Genomic DNA, 22,809 nt, shown 5'->3' with positions numbered 1-22,809 from the left:
GGATCTTCTTCTTTGGTGGATGACCTTCCCGCTTCCCAGATTGCTGCTGGATCTTTGTCTGATTCTCAGATTTCTGTTGTCCCTGCCTCTCCAGATGTTGGCTTTGTTCCTCCTGGTGATGGGAGGTCCTATATTCTGGACCCATCTTCTTGGCAAAAGGTTGATGCTAGGGTTGAGGAGGGATCGATCACCGTTAAAAGTAAAAAATCTAAATCGTCCCAGTCCTCTTTTGATATGACCCTTCGATCCCACAAGGGTAGGTCAAATTCTTGATCCATCTTGGTTGGGTTGGGGCTGTTGGTTTTTGTTGGGGGTCCTTCTTGTGTTGTACCCCATCTTTTGTATGGTTGTGCCAAGTCTCATTTGTGTTCTGTTTCTTTGGGTGGACTTTCAAGCTTATCTTTCGGTTCGGGTTGCAGGTCCTTCCAAAACCTATTTTGTATAGGGTTTTAGGTCCCTTCAAAACTTGTTTACCCTTAATAAAAAACTTTTAACATTAAGTGTGAGTAGTAACATTTAATTAAAACAATCTATCTATTTCACTATCGTAGATTAACTTTGGTCCAAAAAGCATAGCCAAAGAGGCAACAAACATGAACCTTTCAAACACACTAGAGTTTAATTGGCATTGGTACAATAGCTAAAGAAATTTACGTCTAAAACTTGATAAAACCAAAATCCCATTGCTAGACAAATCAAGACTGTTAATACTAAAAAGGGGCTTGTATATCAAAATAATTGTTAGCAAAAGGAAGGATATATCCTAATCAAATGATCATATGAGAAAAAATTAACTATCATACATGAGCATTTTATTTGATATCTTCAAATTGAATAGAAGCTAGTACCTTGCAACTCTATAATCCTAATATGTTTATAAGTCCACAAGAGCCATACACCGATAATCATGAAATCTTTAGATAGATTTAGAAAAATCAAATAACTTACAACAGAAGAATTAATTGAATTTTATTAAATTGTATAGGGGTATGTGCACCAAGTTGTGGTACCAAAAGGGGGTCTTAAGATGCCACTTTTTTTTTTTTTTTTTTTTTTTTTTTTTCTTAAATCGACAAAGTCTGAACTTCAACGACAAATTGAAGATAGTTACACTCCAAATTTGAAGATGCAACAAGAACAAGAGTCAGAGTGCTTCGAGTCTACTTTCTAGACTACTAATTTTTTTTGAAAATGGTGGAGATTAAGGGCTTCAAAAAGGGGGGCCACAAAAAGTAGTCCTGTTTTTATGCAAAAAACATAACATAGCGTCTGTTGTGGCTCCCGTAAAATGTTAACTTTTTTTTTGAATTTTTAAAATTGGTTCAGTGAGAAATTAGCTAACACATTGTAGTTTATGCCAGATTTTTCAGCTAATTTTTTAATGAGTATATGATTTTTTACTAATTTTTGAAGTGGACACATCCTGAAAAACATAAATTTGAGCGTGCTCCCCACTAAAATCATTGAAAACTAATAAAAAATATAAAAAAATAAATTAAATTGTGTAGAATGGAGTCTAGTTTCTAAAAATGCAAGTTTTTTCAAAATCTGATGAACGTGTAAAAATCTATACCCAAAATAGTGCATGTTGGTTTTTGACAAAAAATGAACGCACTGACAAAAGAAATTATAGATGAAAGACTTAACGAAATCAAAATTTGAAATAAATTACATAGTTGGATAGCTAAGAGGGAGCACAAGTTTACCACACTATTTTTTTTAACTTCATTGAAACACGTGCAAACCTGACAGAGAGCACGACCAAAAATATGTCAAAATTTTCAATGTTCTGATAAAAACACGTCTCTAGCCTAAAATGGTCGTCCAAACCTTTGGGTTGGATTCCCAAGGAAAATCCAACCCATAGGTTTGATGTTTCCCAAAGAGGGCCATTTGGCGCGAGCCAAATATGGCACTCGCCCTATTTGGCATGCACCAAATGTGATGAATGGATTTTTCCATTTGGCGCATGCCAAATGTGGTGCATATTCCACATTTGGTGCACGCCAAATAGGGAGAGCGCCACATGTGTACACAGAAACCCCCATCTCGCCTCTCCCTTCTTTATCTCCCTTCCCTCGTAGTTCCATCTCTCTTTATGAACTAGATCTCATATTCTCTCCCTCCCCTTACCTCTTCTCGGGCTCTTCATTCTTATAAATACATACTCTTCTTTGTCCCTCCCCTCTCTAGCTCTCACAATTCCCTTATTCTCCTATCCCTTGAGCTATCTCCCTCTTCATCCTTACACCCATCTAATTCCCTCTCTCACCTCTTTCCCTCAGTTTCTTCCACACTCCCTCCTCTCTCTAGGTCCTAAGGGGTCATAGGACACCATATGACTCCTTAGGACACAATATGACCCCTAACAACACCTAAGGGGTCATATGTTGTCCTAAGGGGTCATAGGACACCATATGACCTCTTAGGTTACCATAGGACCCATAACGACACCATATTTTGTCCTAAGTGGTCATAGGACACCATATGACCCCTTAGGACACCATACAACCCATAACGACACTATATGGTGTCTTAATGGGTCATAGGACACCATATGACCCCTTAGGTGTCGTTAGGGGTCATATTGTGTCCTAAGGGGTTATATGGTGTCCTATGACCCCTTAGGACACCATATGACCCCTTAGTACACCATATGGTGTCAGTATGGTTTGTATGGTGTCCTATGACCCCTTAGGACACCATATGAGCCCCTAGTACACCATATGGGGTCAGTATGGTCTTATGATGTGCGATGATCCATTAGGACACCATACGACCCATAATGACAACATAAGGTGTCCTAAGGGGTCATATGGTGTCTTAAGAGGTCATAACACACCATATGACTCGTTAAGACACAATATGATCCCTAACGACACCTAAGGAGTCATATGGTGTCCTATGACCTCATAGGACACCATATGACCCCTTAAGACACCATATGACCCATAACAACACCATATTGTGTCCTAAGGGGTCATAGGACACCATATGACCCCTTACGACACCATGTGACCCCGTAGAACACCATATAGTGTCGTTATGGGTCATATGGTGTCCTAACGGGTCATATAGTGTCCTATGACCCCTTAGGATACCATATAACCCCTTACGTGTTGTTAGGGTTCACATTGTGTCCTAAGGGGTCATATGGTGTCCTATGACCCCTTAGGACACCATATGGTATCATTATGGGTCGTATGGTGTCCTAAGGGGTCATATGGTGTCTTAAGGGGTCATAACACACCATATGACCCGTTAAGACACAATATGATCCCTAACGACACCTAAGGGGTCATATGGTGTCCTATGACCCCATAGGACACCATATGACCCCTTAGGACACCATACGACCCATAACGACACCATATTGTGTCCTAAAGGGTCATATGGTGTCCTAAGGGGTCATATGACACCATATGACCCTTACGACACCATGTGGCCCCTTACGACTCCATGTGACCCCTTAGAACACCATATAGTGTCGTTATGGGTCATATGGTGTCCTAAGGGGTCATATGGTGTCCTATGACCCCTTAGGATACCATATAACCCCTTTACATGTCGTTAGGGTTCACATTGTGTCCTAAGGGATCATATGGTGTCCTATGACCCCTTAAGACACTATATGAGCCCTTAGGACACCATATGGTGTCATTATGGGTTGTATGGTGTCCGAAGGGGTCACATGGTGTCTCAAGGGGTCATAACACACCATATGACCCGTTAAGACACAATATGATCCCCAACGACACCTAAGGGGTCATATGGTGTCCTATGACCCCATAGGACACCATATGACCCCTTAGGACACCATACAACCCATAACGACACCATATTGTGTCCTAGGGGTCATATGGTGTCCTAAGGGGTCATAGGACACCATATGACCCCTTACGACACCATGTGACCCCTTAGAACACCATATAGTATCGTTATGGGTCATATGGTGTCCTAAGGGGTCATATGGTGTCCTAACGGGTCATAAAGTGTCCTATGACCCCTTAGGATACCATATAACCCCTTACGTGTTGTTAGGGTTCACATTGTGTCCTAAGGGGTCATATGGTGTCCTATGACCCCTTAGGACACCATATGGTGTAATTAAGGGTTGTATGGTGTCCTAAGGGGTCATATGGTGTCCTATGACCCCTTAGGACACCATATGGTGTAATTATGGGTCGTATGGTGTACTAAGGGTTCATATGGTGTCTTAAGGGGTCATAACACACCATATGACCCGTTAAGATACAATATGATCCCTAACGACACCTAAGGGGTCGTATGGTGTCCTATGGCCCCATAGGACACCATATGACCCCTTAGGACACCATATGACCCATAACGACACCATATTGTGTCCTAAGGGGTCATATGGTGTCCTAAGGGGTCATAGGACACCATATGACCCCTTAGGACACCATACGACCCATAACGACACCATATTGTGTCCTAAGGTGTCATATGGTGTCCTAAGGGGTCATAGGATACCATATGACCCCTTACGACACCATACGACCCATAACGACACCATAATGTGTCCTAAGGGGTCATATGGTGTCCTATGACCCCTTAGGATACCATATAACCCCTTACGTGTCGTTAGGGTTCACATTATGTCCTAAGGGGTCATATGGTGTCCTATGACCCCTTAGGACACTATATGACCCCTTAGAACACCATATGGTGTCATTATGGGTTGTATGGTGTCCTAAGGTGTCATATGGTGTCTTAAGGGGTCATAACACACCATATGATCCACTAAGACACAATATGATCCCTAACGACACCTAAGGGGTCATATGGTGTCCGATGGCCCCATAAGACACCATATGACCCCTTAGGACACCATACGACCCATAACGACACCATATTGTGTCCTAAGGGGTCATATGGTGTCCTAACGGGTCATATAGTGTCCTATGATCCCTTAGGATACCATATAACCCCTTACGTGTCGTTAGGGTTCACAATGTGTCCTAAGGGGTCATATGGTGTCCTAAGGGGTCATAGGACACCATACGACCCATAACGACCTCATATGGTTTAGCATATTGGGTTATAGGATCTATGGTTATTGTATAGGGTCGAGGATTTAGCATATTTCGTCATACGATCTAGGGGTATTTGTTATAGGTTTGAAATGGTTTAATTTTTATGGTTGTGGCTATCAAACTATAGGGTATAGAGTATAGATTATAGGGTATAGCCAAATGAGCTGCACTAAAAAATGGTTATATGGGACCCTTGACCCGTGATCCAAGCCCACATTATCTCATTTTGTCTTCGTTTTGCGCATGATCAGACAAAAAAGTATTTTTTGCATGGTGTTGACACTTTATGCAAGGTTATTTTATACATTCCATTAGCTCTCCACCACCTTTTTTTTCATTTGGCAACGTCAAAGAGGAAGAACATAGTTTTTTTTATCAAATTTGAATAATTGAGGTAATATTTTCTTGTTTTTAGAATTCAAATACTTATTAAGTGTTATTTTGTTTAAATGTTAGAATAAAAGTGTGAGTCAAAATTGATTATAATCCTATTAGATTTACATTAGATTTAACAATGCATTTGAAGGAAGTTGCATAAGAAAATTATTTGTTTAGTGGTTTAAAACAAAATTTGCAATTTCATACATCCTTTTTAAGATCTTATGAAATAATTTAAAAAAGGAATACATGAAATAATTTCAATTTCATATATCCATTTTAACATATGCATAATTAGGACAATCATAGATGCATTAGGAATGTCCTAACATAATTAGGACAGTCATAGATCCATTAGGACTGCCCCTTACACCTCTTGAAATCTCTTTATGAATTCACTTTATTCTCTTTTATGTGCATGTACATGTAGAAATCATCATCATGTCGAGGAAATGACCAAAAAATGTAACACCGGAAGAGCGTGAAGCTAAGAATGCAAAAAAAAGAGAAGGAATGAAGCAACTTCGTGAAGAAAGGAAATTGAATACCATAGAAGAAGAGGTGCCAATTGAAGAGGAACATGAAATATCCATCCAATCTAAGAGAGACAAAATTGGCCACACAAAGGCAACAAATGCAAAACCTTCGTGCAATGAGACAATTGAATCCCGAGGTTGAGAGCATGTCTACCACAATTCAAGTTGAAGGCACCCCATCTCTTACATCTCAAGTTGAAGGCACACCATCTCTTATTGGCACACCGTTGGTGTCTACAACATCTCATATTGAATGCACTCCCTCTATGACATTTGACGTTGCAAGTACTTCACAACTGACATCAAGTATTGGAGCTACACCATCTTCTACACCTCAATTTCAAGGTATGTCATCATTTTCATCTCCGGTTGAAGGTATGCCACCTATCCCTAATGTTGTTGACATTCCTAATCTTGAGGTAACTCAAAGTTTGAGAACACCTCCTAGAGTTTTGCATAGAAAGCCTAAGTATTTGATTGATATTGATGCTAATGTTTTGAAACCAATGGTTGACAAGATTCCGAAGCGTACTTGTCAAAGACATGCTAACCGGATATGGAAAATATTTTTTGAGCCTTTAAATGAGACAGGAAGATGTCAACTATTTGTTGAAATGATGAGAAATCTGAAATTTAGGCACATAATGAAGATTCTTGGGCTAAGAACATCGATTGAATCAAGCGACAAATCTATTGTGAAGAATATGATGAATGCATATGATACTATTGGTTCTAACTCACGCACAAAAGATAGTAATGCCACACGACATGTCATTACATCAACAATTGTAAGCACTCAAACTAAGAAAGCTCGCCTCCTTAGAAAGACAAGTAAACAATTGAAGATAAGTAGACAAACTCTAATGAGAGCTATGGGAAGGCGACAAAGAGCGGAGGATCCATATAACAATGAGTTATGGGCATTTTCTGGTAGATTACCACGGAAAGATAAAGCAATTGTTGAAGCCTTGAGATCCCTAATTGAATATTTTTGGAAGAATAAAATCAAAGAGATGTTGTAAGAAGGAGGATTGGTAGTAAAATCCGTGATCCACATCCAAAACATTTTTTGGATATGACTCAAACATAATTTTTTGCCAAGTTTCAATGTATGTATCCTCAAATTAAAATTAGTCAAAGATTCTTTGAAATGGTAAAGCCTTTTTATGTCAAAATAAATCACACACGCACAACTTCTTGTTGTAGAGTACATGTTAAATTTTCTAACCATTATGATGTTTATCAACACATATGTATAGATTTGCATGCTAACAATGTTTTGCAGGAATGCAACATAAATGGTCCACCAACATCTTCAAGGGAATTCATATCTAGCATCTTATGTGAAAGAGTAGATGGTCAAGTATATTACAATAAGTGTTGCTTGGATGGCACGTGTTGATTGTGGTGGATTGCGACATTTACAAATTTGTCAACATATGGATATTGGACAAGAAATTGGTAATGAATTAGTAGAATTTGGAAAATATAAGACAGTGGCCTACATGCTAAAAGATGGAAAAGAAGCAAAAAGGTGTGAATTGGTTAGTGAGAAGATTCCAGTGTATCAGTTTATGGGCATCTTTCATGAGAATATAGTGTATGAGTATGCAAGGCATAAACATTGAGCTCGTTGGTTGGATTCACAATTTAAATTATGCAAGGACACATTTCCACTTCATACAATTGTTTCAATTATTGATTTTGCATAGAACTACACATTACAACCGCAGAACGAGGTGCAATTACAATATTACAACTCCACACAAGTTGCTATATTTGTGCATATAGCATTCATTCATGCACATGATAGTGTTAATGCATAATAGCTTCAGTAAGATAAATGATTGAATGAGAGATAAATGAAGTCTCTCATTCAATCATTTATCATATCGATAACTATGATAAAACCATCAAGCAATTGAATTATCCTTGATAGTCATTCTATATTTGTATATGATCAAACTATTGATTAATTAAACATACTATGCATCTTCCTTATGTTCATCTATCTAATGAATCTTGTATCTAGGTGAATATCGATCAAACATAATGATGACTCCGATTAATATATTAATCGGATTGCATTAGATCGGGTTACATATTATATCAGGGTGCATTTAATATATATCAAATGCATAACGGTTAGTATTGTGTTAGTCACTGATAGTTATCGGTGTGTTAGTCTACACCGATAGTTATCGGTTGTCAAGGCTAACACACCGATAACTATCGGTTGTTAGCATTGACAACCACCGATATACTATCGGGTGGTAGCGCTTGGCAAACACCGATAACCTTCAGTTATACTCCACACCGATTGGCATTTACGTAACATACAGTTTATTAGTATTAACAATAAGACACGATCAAGTAATGTCTTGATCGGTCATGACCAATCAAGGCATTGGTTGATCATGCCTTGTTTGTCATATACTTATAGGAAATGGCATTCTTGAGATAGATCATAGAAAATATTAAATGTTCCTCTCATCTTCCACAAGTAAGAAGATAGTCAGATATATATAGTAAGAATAATACCAAATTAGATAATAGAATATAACTTAGATATTGAATGTAAATTGAACATCATTTACAGATAGTATGGAAGAGGATAGGAATATATTGAGGGAGTATCATTTTTACATCAGTGATGATCGCTTACACTCTACCGAGTTTGTGCAAGGTTGTTTTCAGATATTCTACGATGATTTGGCTAGCCGAGGCATATCATTCCATCAACATATCATATGGTCAGATAATTGTGCATCGCAATTTAAGAACTCTCGGATGTTTTATTGGTTGAGTAGGATGCATAACTTGACTGCTATTCAGCATATGTGGAATTTCTCTGAGGCTGGGCATGGAAAAGGGGAGCATGATGGTGCAGAAGCATATATTAAAAGAGCTTTAGCATGAGAAGAGTTAAAGTACAAAGGGAATGCAAAATCAATTGCTCATTGGTGCAATGGTACAATTGGTCCAGGTAATCAAGGTAAGTCTTCAGTTCGCAGATTTTTTTGGTTGGTAGGTGATACTAACATTGCAAAATTAGAAGATTGTTGTACATTGATGGGATAAAGTGAGCTACACTCTTTCAAAAGCTCTAATGCAGGTTCATGGACTATCCATACGCAGCGGATGGCATGTTATTGTTCTTCATGTAGATATGGTGCCTATAATGAGTGAGTCAAAGGAGTGGGTGGACGAATGGTTTATGAGGCCTCTAATCCCACTTGAGACATATCGACCTCCGAGTGCACTACAACTAACACAGATGGAAGCATCAGTTGACTTTGACAATGTGTCAGATTTAGTCCAACCAGGTAAATTATCCGCATGCAATTTTTTATACTTTAATATTTTACCTTAGTTGTTTGCTAAATTCTTCTCACTTTATCATTGCAAGGCATATTTATGTAGTAATTGCAACTGAAGACAATGAAGAAGGAACAAATTGTTACCTGTGTCGTTGTGTGGACGCAAAAAAGAAATTGGATGGCCCTGTGGTAGATGGAGAAAATATTGAGTACCCCACAGGATCAGTAGTTGTTACTGGTACATGGCTTAGAAGGTACTCAGTGAAGAAGTCTAACTTGTGGTTGTTTGAGGACTTCGAGACACATAGGACGATTCTTCATTATTCTAACTTTGTTGTAGCTTCAAATGTTCATTTGATTAGATATGGGGGTAGACCACTAAACAATAACCTATGGAAGGTTCGTGAGTTTGACCATGAGGCCATACTAGACACGATAAAGAGTAGAGCAGACCAAATGGTTCATTGGATTAAATGTAAATGTAAAAAAATGTAATATCAATCTTATTTGGATATATGTACATGACTTGTATTTTTGACTATTTGAGGCATTGTAATATAAAAAATTGTGTTTTTGTCTTGTTTTGTGTGATTTTATGTAAATAATGTCATTTTGGACCATTAGAGATCACATGGGATCATTTCGTGAAGTATACCATGCTAATATGGTAAAAGATGTAAAAATTGCTCATTTGTTGTCAATCTCACTAAGTGTGAAAAATTGTCAAAATTCGGCATCGTTTTTCTCGATGTTAGTGACATGTAAGAACGATTTGTCTGATCCTGTGGGATTGTGTTATGGCACTCTAAAAAAGCCTCTTTCGGTTTCGGTAGACTCGTATCCAGTTGCTCGTGGCGACACTTACTTGGTTGCGACAAAAAGCGTCAGATGGGTTCAATGAAAAGTTGCACAATGCCCCATCTTTCAATCCGCTTGTCGCAGCACTGAACCATCAACTCGTACGCGTTGGGGTGGTCAGGTTTACGTTAGGAATGCCTTCTTTTTTCTCTCCAACTCGCCTAATCGTTGCGGGCCACACCCTGGCAATGAAATCGCCCAAGTGCTCAAGTTGCTCAAAGTTGTCAATATTCGACATCGCGTTTCTCGGCGCCCGTTAATCATAAGAATGATCTGTTTGATTCTATAGGGTCATGTTATGGCATTCTAAAAAAGCCTCTCTCGGTTTCAGTAGACTCGGATCCAGTTGCTCGTGGCGACACTTTCTCAGTTGTGACAAAAAGCGTCTGATGGGTTCAATGAAAAGTTGCACAATGCCCCATCTTTCAATCCGCTCGTCGCAGCACCGAACCGTTAGCTCGTACGCATCGGGGTGGCCGGGTTTATGCTAAGAATTCCTTCTTTTTTCTCTCCAACTCGCCGGATCGTTGTGGGCCACACTCTGGCAGCGAAATCGTCCAAGTGCTCAAGTTGCTCAAAGTTGTCAATATTCGGCATCGTGTTTCTCGGCGCCCGTTAATCATAAGAATGAGCCGTCTGATCCTACGGGGTCATGTTATGGCACTCTAAAAAAGTCTCTCTCAGTTTCGGTAGACTCGAATCCAATTGCTCGTGGCAACACTTTCTCGGTTGCGACAAAAAACGTCAAATGAGTTCAATGAAAAGTTGCACAATGCCCCATCTTTCAATCTGTTCGTCGTGGCACCGAACCGTCAACTCGTACGGGTCGGGGTGGCCGGGTTTACGCTAGGAATGTCTTCTTTTTTCTCTCCAACTCGCTTGATCGTTGAGGGCCACACCCTGGCAGCGAGGCCACACCCTGGCAGCGAAATCGCCTAGTGCTCAAGTTGCTCAAAGTTGTCAATATTCACCATCACGTTTCTCGACGCCCGTTAATCATAAGAATGAGTCATTTGATCCTATGGGGTCGTGTTATGGCACTCTAAAAAAGCCTCTCTCAGTTTCGGTAGACTCAGATCCAGTTGCTCGTGGCGACACTTTCTTGGTTGCGACAAAAAGTGTCAGATGAGTTCAATAAAAAGTTAGACAATGCCCCATCTTTCAATCCACTCGTCGCGACACTGAACCGTCAGCTCGTACGCGTCGGGGTGGCCGGGTTTACGCTAAGAATGCCTTCTTTTTGCTCTCCAACTCGCCCAATCATTGCGGGCCACACCCTAGCAGCGAAATCGCCTAAGTGCATGCATTAGATGAATATAAGTTTATGGGCTATGCAATTTTTTTAGAATGGATATTGGTACAATGGTGTCTTACATTGTTTAATTTTGGTTCTTTCCATGTTTCCTTTATATAGTATTATTTCGACTATAACTATTGAATTTGTGTTGATCTCCATAAGCTTGTGTCTTGGATTACAAACACATTTAGGTTCAAAGCTTAAGTAACAATTAACTTTGTGCAATTATTCATTTAATCATTTGTACTGCAATTATGGATAACCATGATAAATGATTTGCATTAATCAAAAAACTACAAATCCATGCAACACTGTATATCATTAAAACTATCAAATATATCCAATACAAACAAATAGGCTTGCCAAAAGCCATATGGACATAGAATTTCACGTATTCATAAAACAAAACATATGTTCAAAATTGCTATAAAGGCATACAACATGATATCCAATAAAGTCAAATAGGGGCTTGCCAAAAGCCATATGGACATAGAATGTCACATATTCACAATACAAAACATATGTTCAAATTTGCCATATAGGCATACAACATGGTATCCAATAAAGTCAAATAGGAGCTTGCCAAAAGCCATATGGAGATAGAATGTCACATATTCGTAATACGAAACATATGTTCAAAATTGCCATATAGGCATACAACACAGGACCCTATTCTATTCAATTCCCTCTAAGGGAAGGAAACAAATCACGAGATATCTTTGCCTGTCGAGGGGATGGAGATGTATATGATGCAGGTGTCTTTCGAGTGCGTCCACTCGACCTCCTCTCCAGACTTTTTTGTAACTCCACCTAATACAATGAAAAGAATGATGTTAGCATATACAAAAATTGAATTTTAGAATGACATAATAGAATAGTCACTTACCACATACAAATAATCATGATGTTCATCCACAACAGGTGCACGTTCATGATCTGGAGTGACAAGCCCCTCCTGTAGGCATCACAATATAAATTAAACTAAATACAAGTGTCGTTAAAATTTTCAATAACATATTATTAAGATACAAATGTAATGCTAAATTTACTAAATTTACAAATGTCTCATACTTTTGTTAAAGCAATTGAACTTGCTACTACTACAACAACACCGCACTCCATTGACGTGCAGACAGCAGGAGGAGTCTATGATGTCAACATCTGAAAATTAAACAAAGTATATTGATTAATCGCCAAACCTATCTATATTATTTAATAACAACATTAAAGATAAATTGTTTACCTGGGTGAAAGATTGTCGATGAAATACACTACGAGGTGTTGATGTTGAAGCTCTAGCATCAAACTATTTGACATCCAAAATGAGTAATTAGAAAATCATTCACATAAGGTTCAACTATCTACATATAATAATTATATTTCTTCACTCGTTGTATACCTGTGGAGTCGACGAAGTCGTGAAAAAGGGTTCTGCAGGAATGTTGCTAGTATTGTGAACACTTTGACCCTGATTTTTTATCATAATAATTTACTAATTTAGATATATTCTCAAATTTACATATAAGATTTAATAAAAAGAATGAAATGAACTTGTAATGAAATTCACCTGGGTATCAATGTCAAATGTTTTGTTCAGCATGGATTTTGTCATGACAATGTTCTCTGTAGCAAACTTCGCTCGTGCACGTGCATTCTCAGAACTATTAGGATCATAAGTGCAAAGAGAACCACAAGATCGACAAAAATGAGCTGGAACTCAATGCCTAGAAGAATCACCATCATCACTCGCATCACCCTCTACTAGAGGCCTAAGATACTGTATAAGGGTCTGAGTGAGTTAGCTAATCGAGTCTAGAGTTTCGACCTCAATACTCTCCTTCACAATGGAAGGAATAATAACATGCTCCACCATAGGTCTGGCCAAGGGTCTTGGTGGGAAATTTGGGTCACGCTGTGCACCCTCTCTATCATGCGAGGAACCCCCACCTCTACCTTGGAAATCTAGAAAATCAAAATAGTTTGGGATCTCATTAAGGACAAACTCACAGTACAGTTTTCTCAAAAAGTATTGGGGTGCCTCATGATTATTGCATGGGGACTGATCAAATACCATCCACCACCTATCCCAAAAATTGTTCTTAATCCCTTCACGATGACACCAATGAATAGGGAATCTCCTACATCCAGGGTGTAAAGGTTGATTCGTTCGGGGGTCCATAAAAAGAGCACACAAGTCAAATTTATTAATTTTATTTTTCTTCATTACTGCATATGATAATTTGTCAGCATAAAATTCATTTTGTTCTTCCTTCTTATTGGACCAAAAATTTATTTGCCCACTCACATATTGTATGTGAGATACAATAGATTGCAAAGAACTGGCAAGGTTTGTTCTATGGGAGTTTGTTCTAGTGGGATCTTTTAGCCTTGTGATTAAACCTTCAAGCTCTTTTTGGCTATTTTCTATTTGACCTAATAGGTTTTCTTATGTACCTATGGGATGTGTAGGGATTGTAGGAGGTTCTTGATGTGCTTCTTCTTCAATATGGTCTTCATGAGGAGGTGATTGAGTGTTTTCAACATTTTCTTGTCTAATCTCATTTCCTGATAATGAAAATAAATTTAAATAATAAACCTAGTTTAATCTTCAAATTAATAAAAAAATGACAATAAGAAAATAAAAATACATACCTCTTCGAGCTCTTCGATGGCGTGGTGGCATTTTTATGAGAGATGGACAACTTAGTGCCCAATATCAAACTTTTACAAAGGGCGAGCGCAAGAAAATAGCACCCGAAATCGCCAAAACGCGGGTTTGGGAATGCAGAATGCATCCAAAATGCGGACATGGGTTTTTTTTAAGTTTTAAATGTTCATAAGGTGCACGCACTATAGGGTGCGCGCCCTATAGTGCACGTGCCTTGTAAGGCGTGTGCCTTATGAGCATTTTTCATTTTTTTTTTAAGTGTGGCACCTTTTTGGTACCACAACTTGGTGCATATACCCATAGATTGATGGAGACAAACACACATGAAAAGTCAAAAGACTTGCATTATGCTCACATAAAAGGATACATGCCTATAGCATCCAAATTAACCACGACCATAACAATGACCACATTATTATTAACATTTGCAGAGCAATCGAATTGATAATTTTCTCATATCATATGCCAATATGATCTACAAATATATAGGTTGAATAAGGCAACCATGCGCTCTAAAATAGCACTAACGGGTTTAGCCAATATTCTATGTTTTAGCAATGGACAATAACAAAATAAAACAAACTAAAACAAATAATAACAAACTACAAACTACAAACAACCTATACACATACTAAATGATGGAATATCCAACATTCCCCCCTTATTACATCATTGCTTTAAAGTACTAATAAGAGAATCCTGAAAACTTTCAAACTTGACACATGCAAGAAGCTTGGTGAAGATATCAGCACGTTGTTCTAGAATTGAGTAGAATTGAAGCTGGATGTTGTTTTGTTGAACATGTTCTCGTATGAAGTGACAAACAACTTCAATATACTTAGTTTGTTCATGAAACACTGGATTACAAACAAGCTTGAGAACACTCTGATTGTCACTATAGAAGATGGTAGGCTTGTTTTGAGGTGCCCCCAATTTTTCTAAAATGCGACGTAGCCAAATTGCTTCACAAATTGCTGCCCAATATTTTGCTTTTGTTGAAGAACAAACAACTATGGCTTGTTTCTTACTTCCCCAAGAAATAGATCTTGAATCTAGGAAGAAAACAAATCCAGATATGGATTTCCTATCATCAACTGAACTTGCATACTCTGCATTTGTGTACCCTATCAAGAAGAATTGATCACTCCTTTTATATTCCAAACCATCATTCATTGTACCTTAGATATATCTTAGTACCCATTTTGTTGCTTTCCAATGACACATTTTTGGTTCTTGCATGAATCTTGATAGATAATTAACAGCAAAACTAATATCTAGTTTGGTGTAAGTCGAGTAAATCAAACCCTCAATCATTTGACGATAGACGGTTGCATTCACCTGAGGAGATGGATCAGGTGTAGATAACTGCAATCCTGATTCCATAGGCGTAGAAGGGTTTGGAATCCATCATTCTGAACTTCTCAAGTAGTGTCTTGGAATATTTTCTTTGAGATGCAAAGATATGGTGATTAGTTTTCCATACCTCTAGACCAAGACGATAGTGCAACAACATGAGATCTCTCATATCAAAAGCCTTCTTGAGATCATTTTTGGTTGTATCAATCATTTCTTTTGAGTAACTTGCGATAACTAAGTCATCAACATATACATTAATTATCACAATATCCCCCCCTTGATCCTTGAGGTAGAGATTTGGATCATATGGATGCCTAGTTAAACCATGTTGTAGCAGATGTTCATCAATTTTCATATACCAAGCTCTAGGAGCCTGTTTGAGACCATAAAGGAACTTGACAAGTTTGCATACCTTTTCTTCTTTACCAAGTGCAATATACCCTTTAGGTTGGGTCATATAGACCTCTTCCTCTTCTTTAAGGTCTCCATTAAGAAAATCAATTTTTACATCCATTTGATACATTTTCCATCCAAATCGAGCAACTAAAGTGAAAATCATTCTAATTGTTTTTATCTTTGTTGTGGGAGCGAAGGTTTCCTCATAGTCTATCCCTTCTTTCTGGGCATAGCCCTTGGCTACAAGTCTAGCCTTATGTTTATCTATACTACCATCTACTTTATACTTTGTTTTGAATATCCATTTACATCCAGTTGCTTTCTTACTAGGTGGTAGATCTAAAAGCTACCAAGTGTTATTTTTCATCAGAGATTGATACTCTGCCTCCATACCCTCTTTCCAAGGCTTTGATTCAAGTGATTCCAGAAGAGTGGACGACTCAAAATTATCAACGACTGAAGTCATTAGTGAAAAGTTTACCTCATTGCAGGCCATACTGCGAGTCCTTGAATCTGAAGTGGAAGTGGCTGGACCCCATCTAGCTTTGCATCTCAAATGGTACTAGTGTACCATTTTAGTAATGGTTTTGAGACATTGGCGAGTGTTGATTGATTATCAACATTCCCATCATTTCTACCATCCATGTTGAATATAGGAGCACTGTCTAAAAAAGATGATGCGAGAGAACTTTCATCATTCTTCTCATAAAAAATAACATCTCTACTAATGTAAATCTTCTTTGTCTTAGGATCCATAAGGCGATATGCCTTAGATTCATTACTATATCCAAGACGAATACATTGCAATGATTTTTTCATCTAGCTTCATCCTCTTTTGTTTAGGAATGTGCATATAGACAATGCATCCAAAAACATGAAGATGAGATATAGAAGGCTTTACCCCTGTCCATGCTTCTTCTGGAGTGATGCCATCAAGGGCTTTGGTTGGTGCACAATTCAAAAGATAAAACTGATATGTGAATAGCTTCAGCCCAATATGCATGCTCTAGTTGAGAATCTTTCAGCATGCTTTGAACCATCTCCATGATGATACAATTTCTTTGTTCTGCAGCACCATTTTGCTTAAGTGTATATGTTGCAATGAGTTGACATCGAATGCCATTTTCCTTTATATATGTGGAGAATTTTGTGCTAGTGTATTCTCCCCCTCGATCTGAGCGGATGACACGAATACGATGATGCATATCTTTATCCACAACAGAGCAAAACTCTTTGAAGTAGAAAAAAACTTCATCTTTATGTTGCAAACAATAGACCCACATTTTTCTTGTGTGATCATCAACAAAAAGCTGAAAATACTTGTATCCTTTACAAGTAGGTGTCATAGGGCCGCACAGATCGGTATGCACCAATTGCAAAAGTTGGCTGACACGATGCTCACTTGGATAAAGGGTGCTCTATGTTGCTTTCCAACAATATAGCTGGAACATATAGCACTCGATTTCTCAAGTGTTGTAAGCCCTTTGACTATGCTTTTTTGTCTAAGTTTTAGCAAATAACTAATGCTCAAATGACCAAATCTATGATGCCAAAGCGTAGCAAGGTTATTGTCCTTCGACACTAAGGCCTAATTATTAACAATTGTATCAAGCCTAAACATTCTACCAATCTTAGTACCACTAGCAACAATCTTTGCATTTTTAGAGTTATCTTTATCTTTGATAAAACATATTTTTATCCTTATTGCTATCAAACTCAATCCTACGATTGTGGTCAAGAAATTGATTAACAAATAGGAGATTTTTGGAAGCCCTGACACGTACAAAACATTACTAAGCCTACAACGATTAATACAAACTACAAAGAGATGTCACCAATACCTTTGATTTGATGGGTGGTGTCATCTCCAAGAGTGATTGTACCTTGATGGGGTTTCAATGTGAGAAACCACTCCTTCCATCTAGTCATGTGCTTTGTAGCACCTAAGTCCACATACTATATTGTGGTGGATTGTTAACCATCTTTTATCCGGAGAATCATTTGCTTTAGCAACATTACTTTGTTTCTTTTGCTCTGATTGTGATTTGCCACTTTGAAAGGGCTTCTTTTGATGTGATTTGTTGGATGGTCCTTTGTTGAAGAGTTAAACCAACAATTTTTCACATTGTCCATCTCTTTCACATATTGGACACTTCTTCTAAGGTCTAGCTGAATTTCTAGAAGTGGGAGGTTCACCAAATTGTTGTATCGTCTTCTTGCCTTTATAACGTTTAGTCATGGCATGGTCATCCTGATCGTGTCCCTAGCTTATTGACTCTTCTTTCTAAAGAAGATTCACTAGCTTCTCAAAAGTGGGTGTCGTCTCTATGACATTCAAAGTTGTCACAAACACCTTGTATATGGATAGTGCTCGTAGAATAATAGGCACTAACATTGCATCATCAACTGTTTCTCCAAATGCTTGTAGCAAGGCTCTCAACTTTGCAATCCTTTTGAGGAAGGATTCTAATTGTTCTCCATTCTTCATCTTCAAGCTGTGTACCAGACACTACAAATTCAGGTTTTGATTCTGATTCTTCGCCTCATACATTGTCTTGAGCTTGTCCCATGCATCTTTGGATGTGGATGAATCATATGGATAAAGGGCTGAACATCATTAGATACACTTAAAAAAATGATCAACTTTGCATTTCTATCGACTTGATCAAATTTCTTCTATTCATCAATGTTCGTTTTATGACGTGTTATGGTGCCACTAACCATATCCCAAACTTCCTCAAACTCGAGTTGAGTTTTGAGTTTGGTCTTCCATGTGGAATAATTGTTTCCGCACAATAGCTGAGAGTCTAGAAGAATAAATTTTGGAGAACTTGCTGCCATTTTGTTAGCTTGATATAGATGCTATTTTGTCCTATTTCTAGCCACTCAACTCTATGATCCACGATAGAACTAAGTTGAAAAAAAAAAAGAACACCCCTGAACCTTACAATAATTCATTTTTAAGTTTGCCAAAGCTAGGTTTAAACTAGATAAAGGACATGGTATTTTTGACATGATCTTATGGCAAACATAATTACATGCAAACATAGTCTATTTCTATTGAGTTTGCTTATAATGAATAGGACTTCTTTGTCAGCATCTATACCCCACTAACACAATCTTACCTCTACAAACACAGCAACCAGCAACAAACTTTCCACAACATGCAAAGGTATTTGAGGCTTAAAAAAAAACATATCAAATTTATAATGGCCAGCAATGACTTTATGCTCACATTGCTACGTCTGGGATCTCCATATGGGCTTTACCATGCAATCTCTCAAGCGCTCTCGTGTATTTGAACGTGGCTCGTATGGACTGGATCGGGCTGCTTCAATGCACTAACAATCAGGAAGAGAACATCACATCAGCAGATCATGTCCACAAGCAAAAGCATTTGCTTCCAGGAAAGCCAGTCTTTTGCAAATGTGTCCCAGTCTCATCGATCACAACAGTGGCGAGGTGAGCAATTACTTGCAAGGGAATCAACAATGCAAGTCAAATACAACCACACTCAACCACAGGCTAAGGCAATCAACAAAAACCAGTCCAATAGCAAATCGTTGTTTCTCCGATGTTTAAAGATCCAAGCGCACAGGAATCACCACAGGTCAGCACCAACAAATCACAGCCAGAGAACAAGATAATCAATGAAACCCAATCCAACACAGATCGAGACAAAATGAGGAGTCACTGTGAAAGGAAGAAATATGTGGATCATGAACGGATTTGGCAGCTCAGAACATGGCAAATCACCTCCTAATACCTCAGCCAATGAATCAACAAGATATATCACAGAACCAAAGAGCGACCCCAATAAAATCCGAGCAGGAGGAAATTCAAGCCTTCGCAAGATTCTCAACAGAAGTCAAATCGCTTCTCAACAGAAGGCTGATGTCAAAAAAAAACAATAAAAAAAACCATCAGAAGAGGAGAGCGCGACATAAACACTTCGGGCTTTGCAACATAAACACCACCGATTAAAAAATCTCTTTCCAGCCACGGAAGAGGAGAGCACCACAGAATGGTGAAGGTGCCTATTTGGATGGGCCTCAAACAATGATAAAATGGAATTACGAAAATAAACTCGAACCATGCGGGTCTGATCTTGCTCTGATGCTATTCAAAGATAAGACGTGGAATTGGAAAGATTCATGATTCTTTCCTGCTCTGATACCATATTAACATTTGCAGAGCAATCGAATTGATAATTTTCTCATATCATATGCCAATATGATCTACAAATATATAGGTTGAATAAGGCAACTGTGTGCTCTAAAATAGCACTCACAGGTTCAACCAATATTCTATGTTTTAGCAATAGACAATAACAAAATAAAACAAACCAAAACAAATAACAACAAACTACAAACAACCTATACACATACTAAATGATGGAATATCCAACAATTGTGTTCTCAAATTTGAGAACTTTGTCCATACAAAAATTGTTGGAATTGTGTTTTCGTATAATGCTTAACACCCTCAGAGAGATCTATAGGTAAAAAGTTGAAACTATATGTATAATATTGAAAGAAAAAGATACCCAAATATACCACCCTCTTTGGTCAGGCAACGTCACTATTATGAACTTAAAGATTCTATAGCTTGTATATGATATATTCATGCAAGACATCCCCTGAAAACAAGTGCAACCAATATAGAAATAGTTTGAGTCCTCCAACATTCATAACCATACCCACATTCTGGGTAGGGAACAACAAATGCATAATAATAATCCTTATGATAAACTAAAATTACTTTCAAGCTTTTATGCCTGCAAACTGGCCACTCAGTGACTTGGAATTCAAGAGCATATCCTATACTGATCCAAGTGTTTACATTATGGCGCATAAGCATTCAAATGCTAATAAATAGAATACAACATGAAAAAATCAAACTTACAAGATTGATGGAATTTGGAAAACTGAAGAAGAGTCTCATAAAAAAAATTTGAATTACCTAGTTAAAATAAAAATTGACTTGAAAATACCAAAATTATTTTCCTTTCAATGAAATGCATGTGATAAGTATTAAATATGGGCACAATCTTATAGAGAACAATATATCCGATACTCCTTCCAGATCTAAACTTCAGCCCTTTTGTAGTTAATACTTGTCAATGGTCTTGTCCTTCTCCTGCTACCCTTTTTGAGAGAATTCTCCAGATCCTCTAACTGCACAAGAATAACATATAGAATTAGTCAAATTCATTTCTTAAAAAGACTGATAACCCAACGCCATCTGCTATGAGACAATAACAGTAAGCTCTTTCCTCTGAAATGAGTGAGTAAAAAATTGGCATTCACAATATTAAAAATCAATTTATCCCCTTCTATCCCAAAAAATAAATTGGCATAATGTGTCATTATAGGCATAGATGGTCATTGCCTTCAAAGCAATCTATGTTCAGTGTATTATTAGCAAGAAATGCTACAAAATATGAGAATACAACCTCTTTTGACATGCTGTCCTGTTTTGGAATATTTAGAAGATGAAAAATAAGTTATAGAATAAGCATGCAAAATATGTCTGTTATGTCATAACTTTAAGCCTCGACCCTCACTTGTGTAATAATCAATACAGACATGATAGAAAAACCCCAAACCCATGATAGAAGGAACGATATCCATCTTCTAGTCAAGGGAACAAACATTAACCAAACAACTAAAAATCTAGTCAAAGAAAACTAGAAATAGTTCATGTTGTAAATGATGTTCAATTCTCAATTCAATATGCAAGTTATATTCTAGTTGATCTTTACTTGATCTGTGTATTATCTATTTTATATAATAAATCTGACCATCTTCTTTTCTATGGCAGGTGAGAGGAGCATTTATTGATTTTGATGTCCTTCTCACAAATGCCAATTGATATGTATATGCAAGCTGGGTACGATCAAGCAATGCCTTGACCAGTCATGTCTTTTAGACATGACCGATCAAGACATTACTTTATCGTGCCCCTTGGCTTATCGCAGTAATTACAAACAGTGGATGTTTAACAAACTGATACCAATCGGTGTATACTTTACTTAACAGCCCGATACCAATCGGTGCGTATTTACCTTGCCACCCGATACCAATCGGTGCATACTTAACCCGATATCAATCGGTGCAAACTTACATTGCCACCCGATACCAATCGGTGTTAGTTAATCTGATAATCATTATTGTTCACTGTTAAATATATTAACTGATATAAATCGGAATACACTGGTTAGCCCGTTTTAATAATCGGTGAACACAGTTAATAATATAACCGATATTAATCAGGATTCTATGCTATAGGATGATTATCGATAGTTAAGCATTTGATCGAACTAAGTAGATTGATCATATACAAATGAAGAATGGTTATCAAATGAAGGATTAATAGCTTGAAGTTTTTCATCATAATTTATCAATAGGATAAATGATTGAATGAGAGACTTCATTTATCTCTCATTCAATCATTTATCTTACCGAAGCTATCATGCATTAAGACTCCCTCTTAGCTAGGTAAGATAAATGAAAAACAATATATCAAGCATCAAAATTCAAATGATGGTTAGTATTCTTTACACAATCTGACTTTCTAGAGAATCATATCACCTAATCGCATGATATGAAGTATCATCTAAACACGTGATACAAATGTTCATCACGTCAATCTTGTAATGACAGGATATCACCTAAGCACGTGATATCAGTATTGCCTAATCATATAAGAAAGATTAAATTCTCATCTTATCCAAGTTGTGGTATGTGCACTAATATCTTATACAAATGTTTTACCACAACACAATCATGGCACATCCATGACACACCAGAGATCCAACATGATAATTGGTTTGAACATCATAAGATCATCACCTTATAATGTCTACATACAAGTGTTCATTATCTTGAGAGATCGTCACCTCTTAGACATGAACTCAGGGGATAAAATCCAAAAATGTCCT

At 37.6% G+C, this 22,809-nt stretch overlaps 2 protein-coding genes across 2 annotated transcripts in view; both read right to left on the bottom strand.

The window, feature by feature from the left end:
• Positions 1 to 11,857: 11,857 nt before the first annotated feature.
• On the bottom strand, positions 11,858 to 12,834 carry LOC131041026 (uncharacterized). The gene is made up of 4 exons (XM_057974007.2): positions 12,690 to 12,834; positions 12,518 to 12,607; positions 12,333 to 12,401; positions 11,858 to 12,256 (listed from the first exon to the last, which is right to left on the bottom strand). The coding sequence occupies exons 2-4, from the start codon at positions 12,566 to 12,568 to the stop codon at positions 12,125 to 12,127; spliced, it is 252 nt and encodes an 83-aa protein (XP_057829990.2). The 5' UTR covers positions 12,569 to 12,607; positions 12,690 to 12,834; the 3' UTR covers positions 11,858 to 12,124.
• A 7,848-nt stretch (positions 12,835 to 20,682) lies between these two features.
• The window catches only part of LOC131855746 (protein Iojap-related, mitochondrial-like), a 37,187-nt gene continuing 35,060 nt past the window's right edge, over positions 20,683 to 22,809 (bottom strand). Inside the window, exon 2 of the mRNA XM_057974006.1 lies at positions 20,683 to 21,043. Coding sequence (XP_057829989.1) covers positions 20,954 to 21,043 — 90 coding nt within the window. The 3' untranslated portion in view covers positions 20,683 to 20,953. The remainder of the gene's footprint in view (positions 21,044 to 22,809) is intronic.

Source organism: Cryptomeria japonica, chromosome 3 (genome assembly GCF_030272615.1).
Source record: "Cryptomeria japonica chromosome 3, Sugi_1.0, whole genome shotgun sequence".
Classification (NCBI taxonomy): domain Eukaryota; kingdom Viridiplantae; phylum Streptophyta; class Pinopsida; order Cupressales; family Cupressaceae; genus Cryptomeria; species Cryptomeria japonica.
This window is presented reverse-complemented; position numbering and strand designations above follow the sequence as displayed.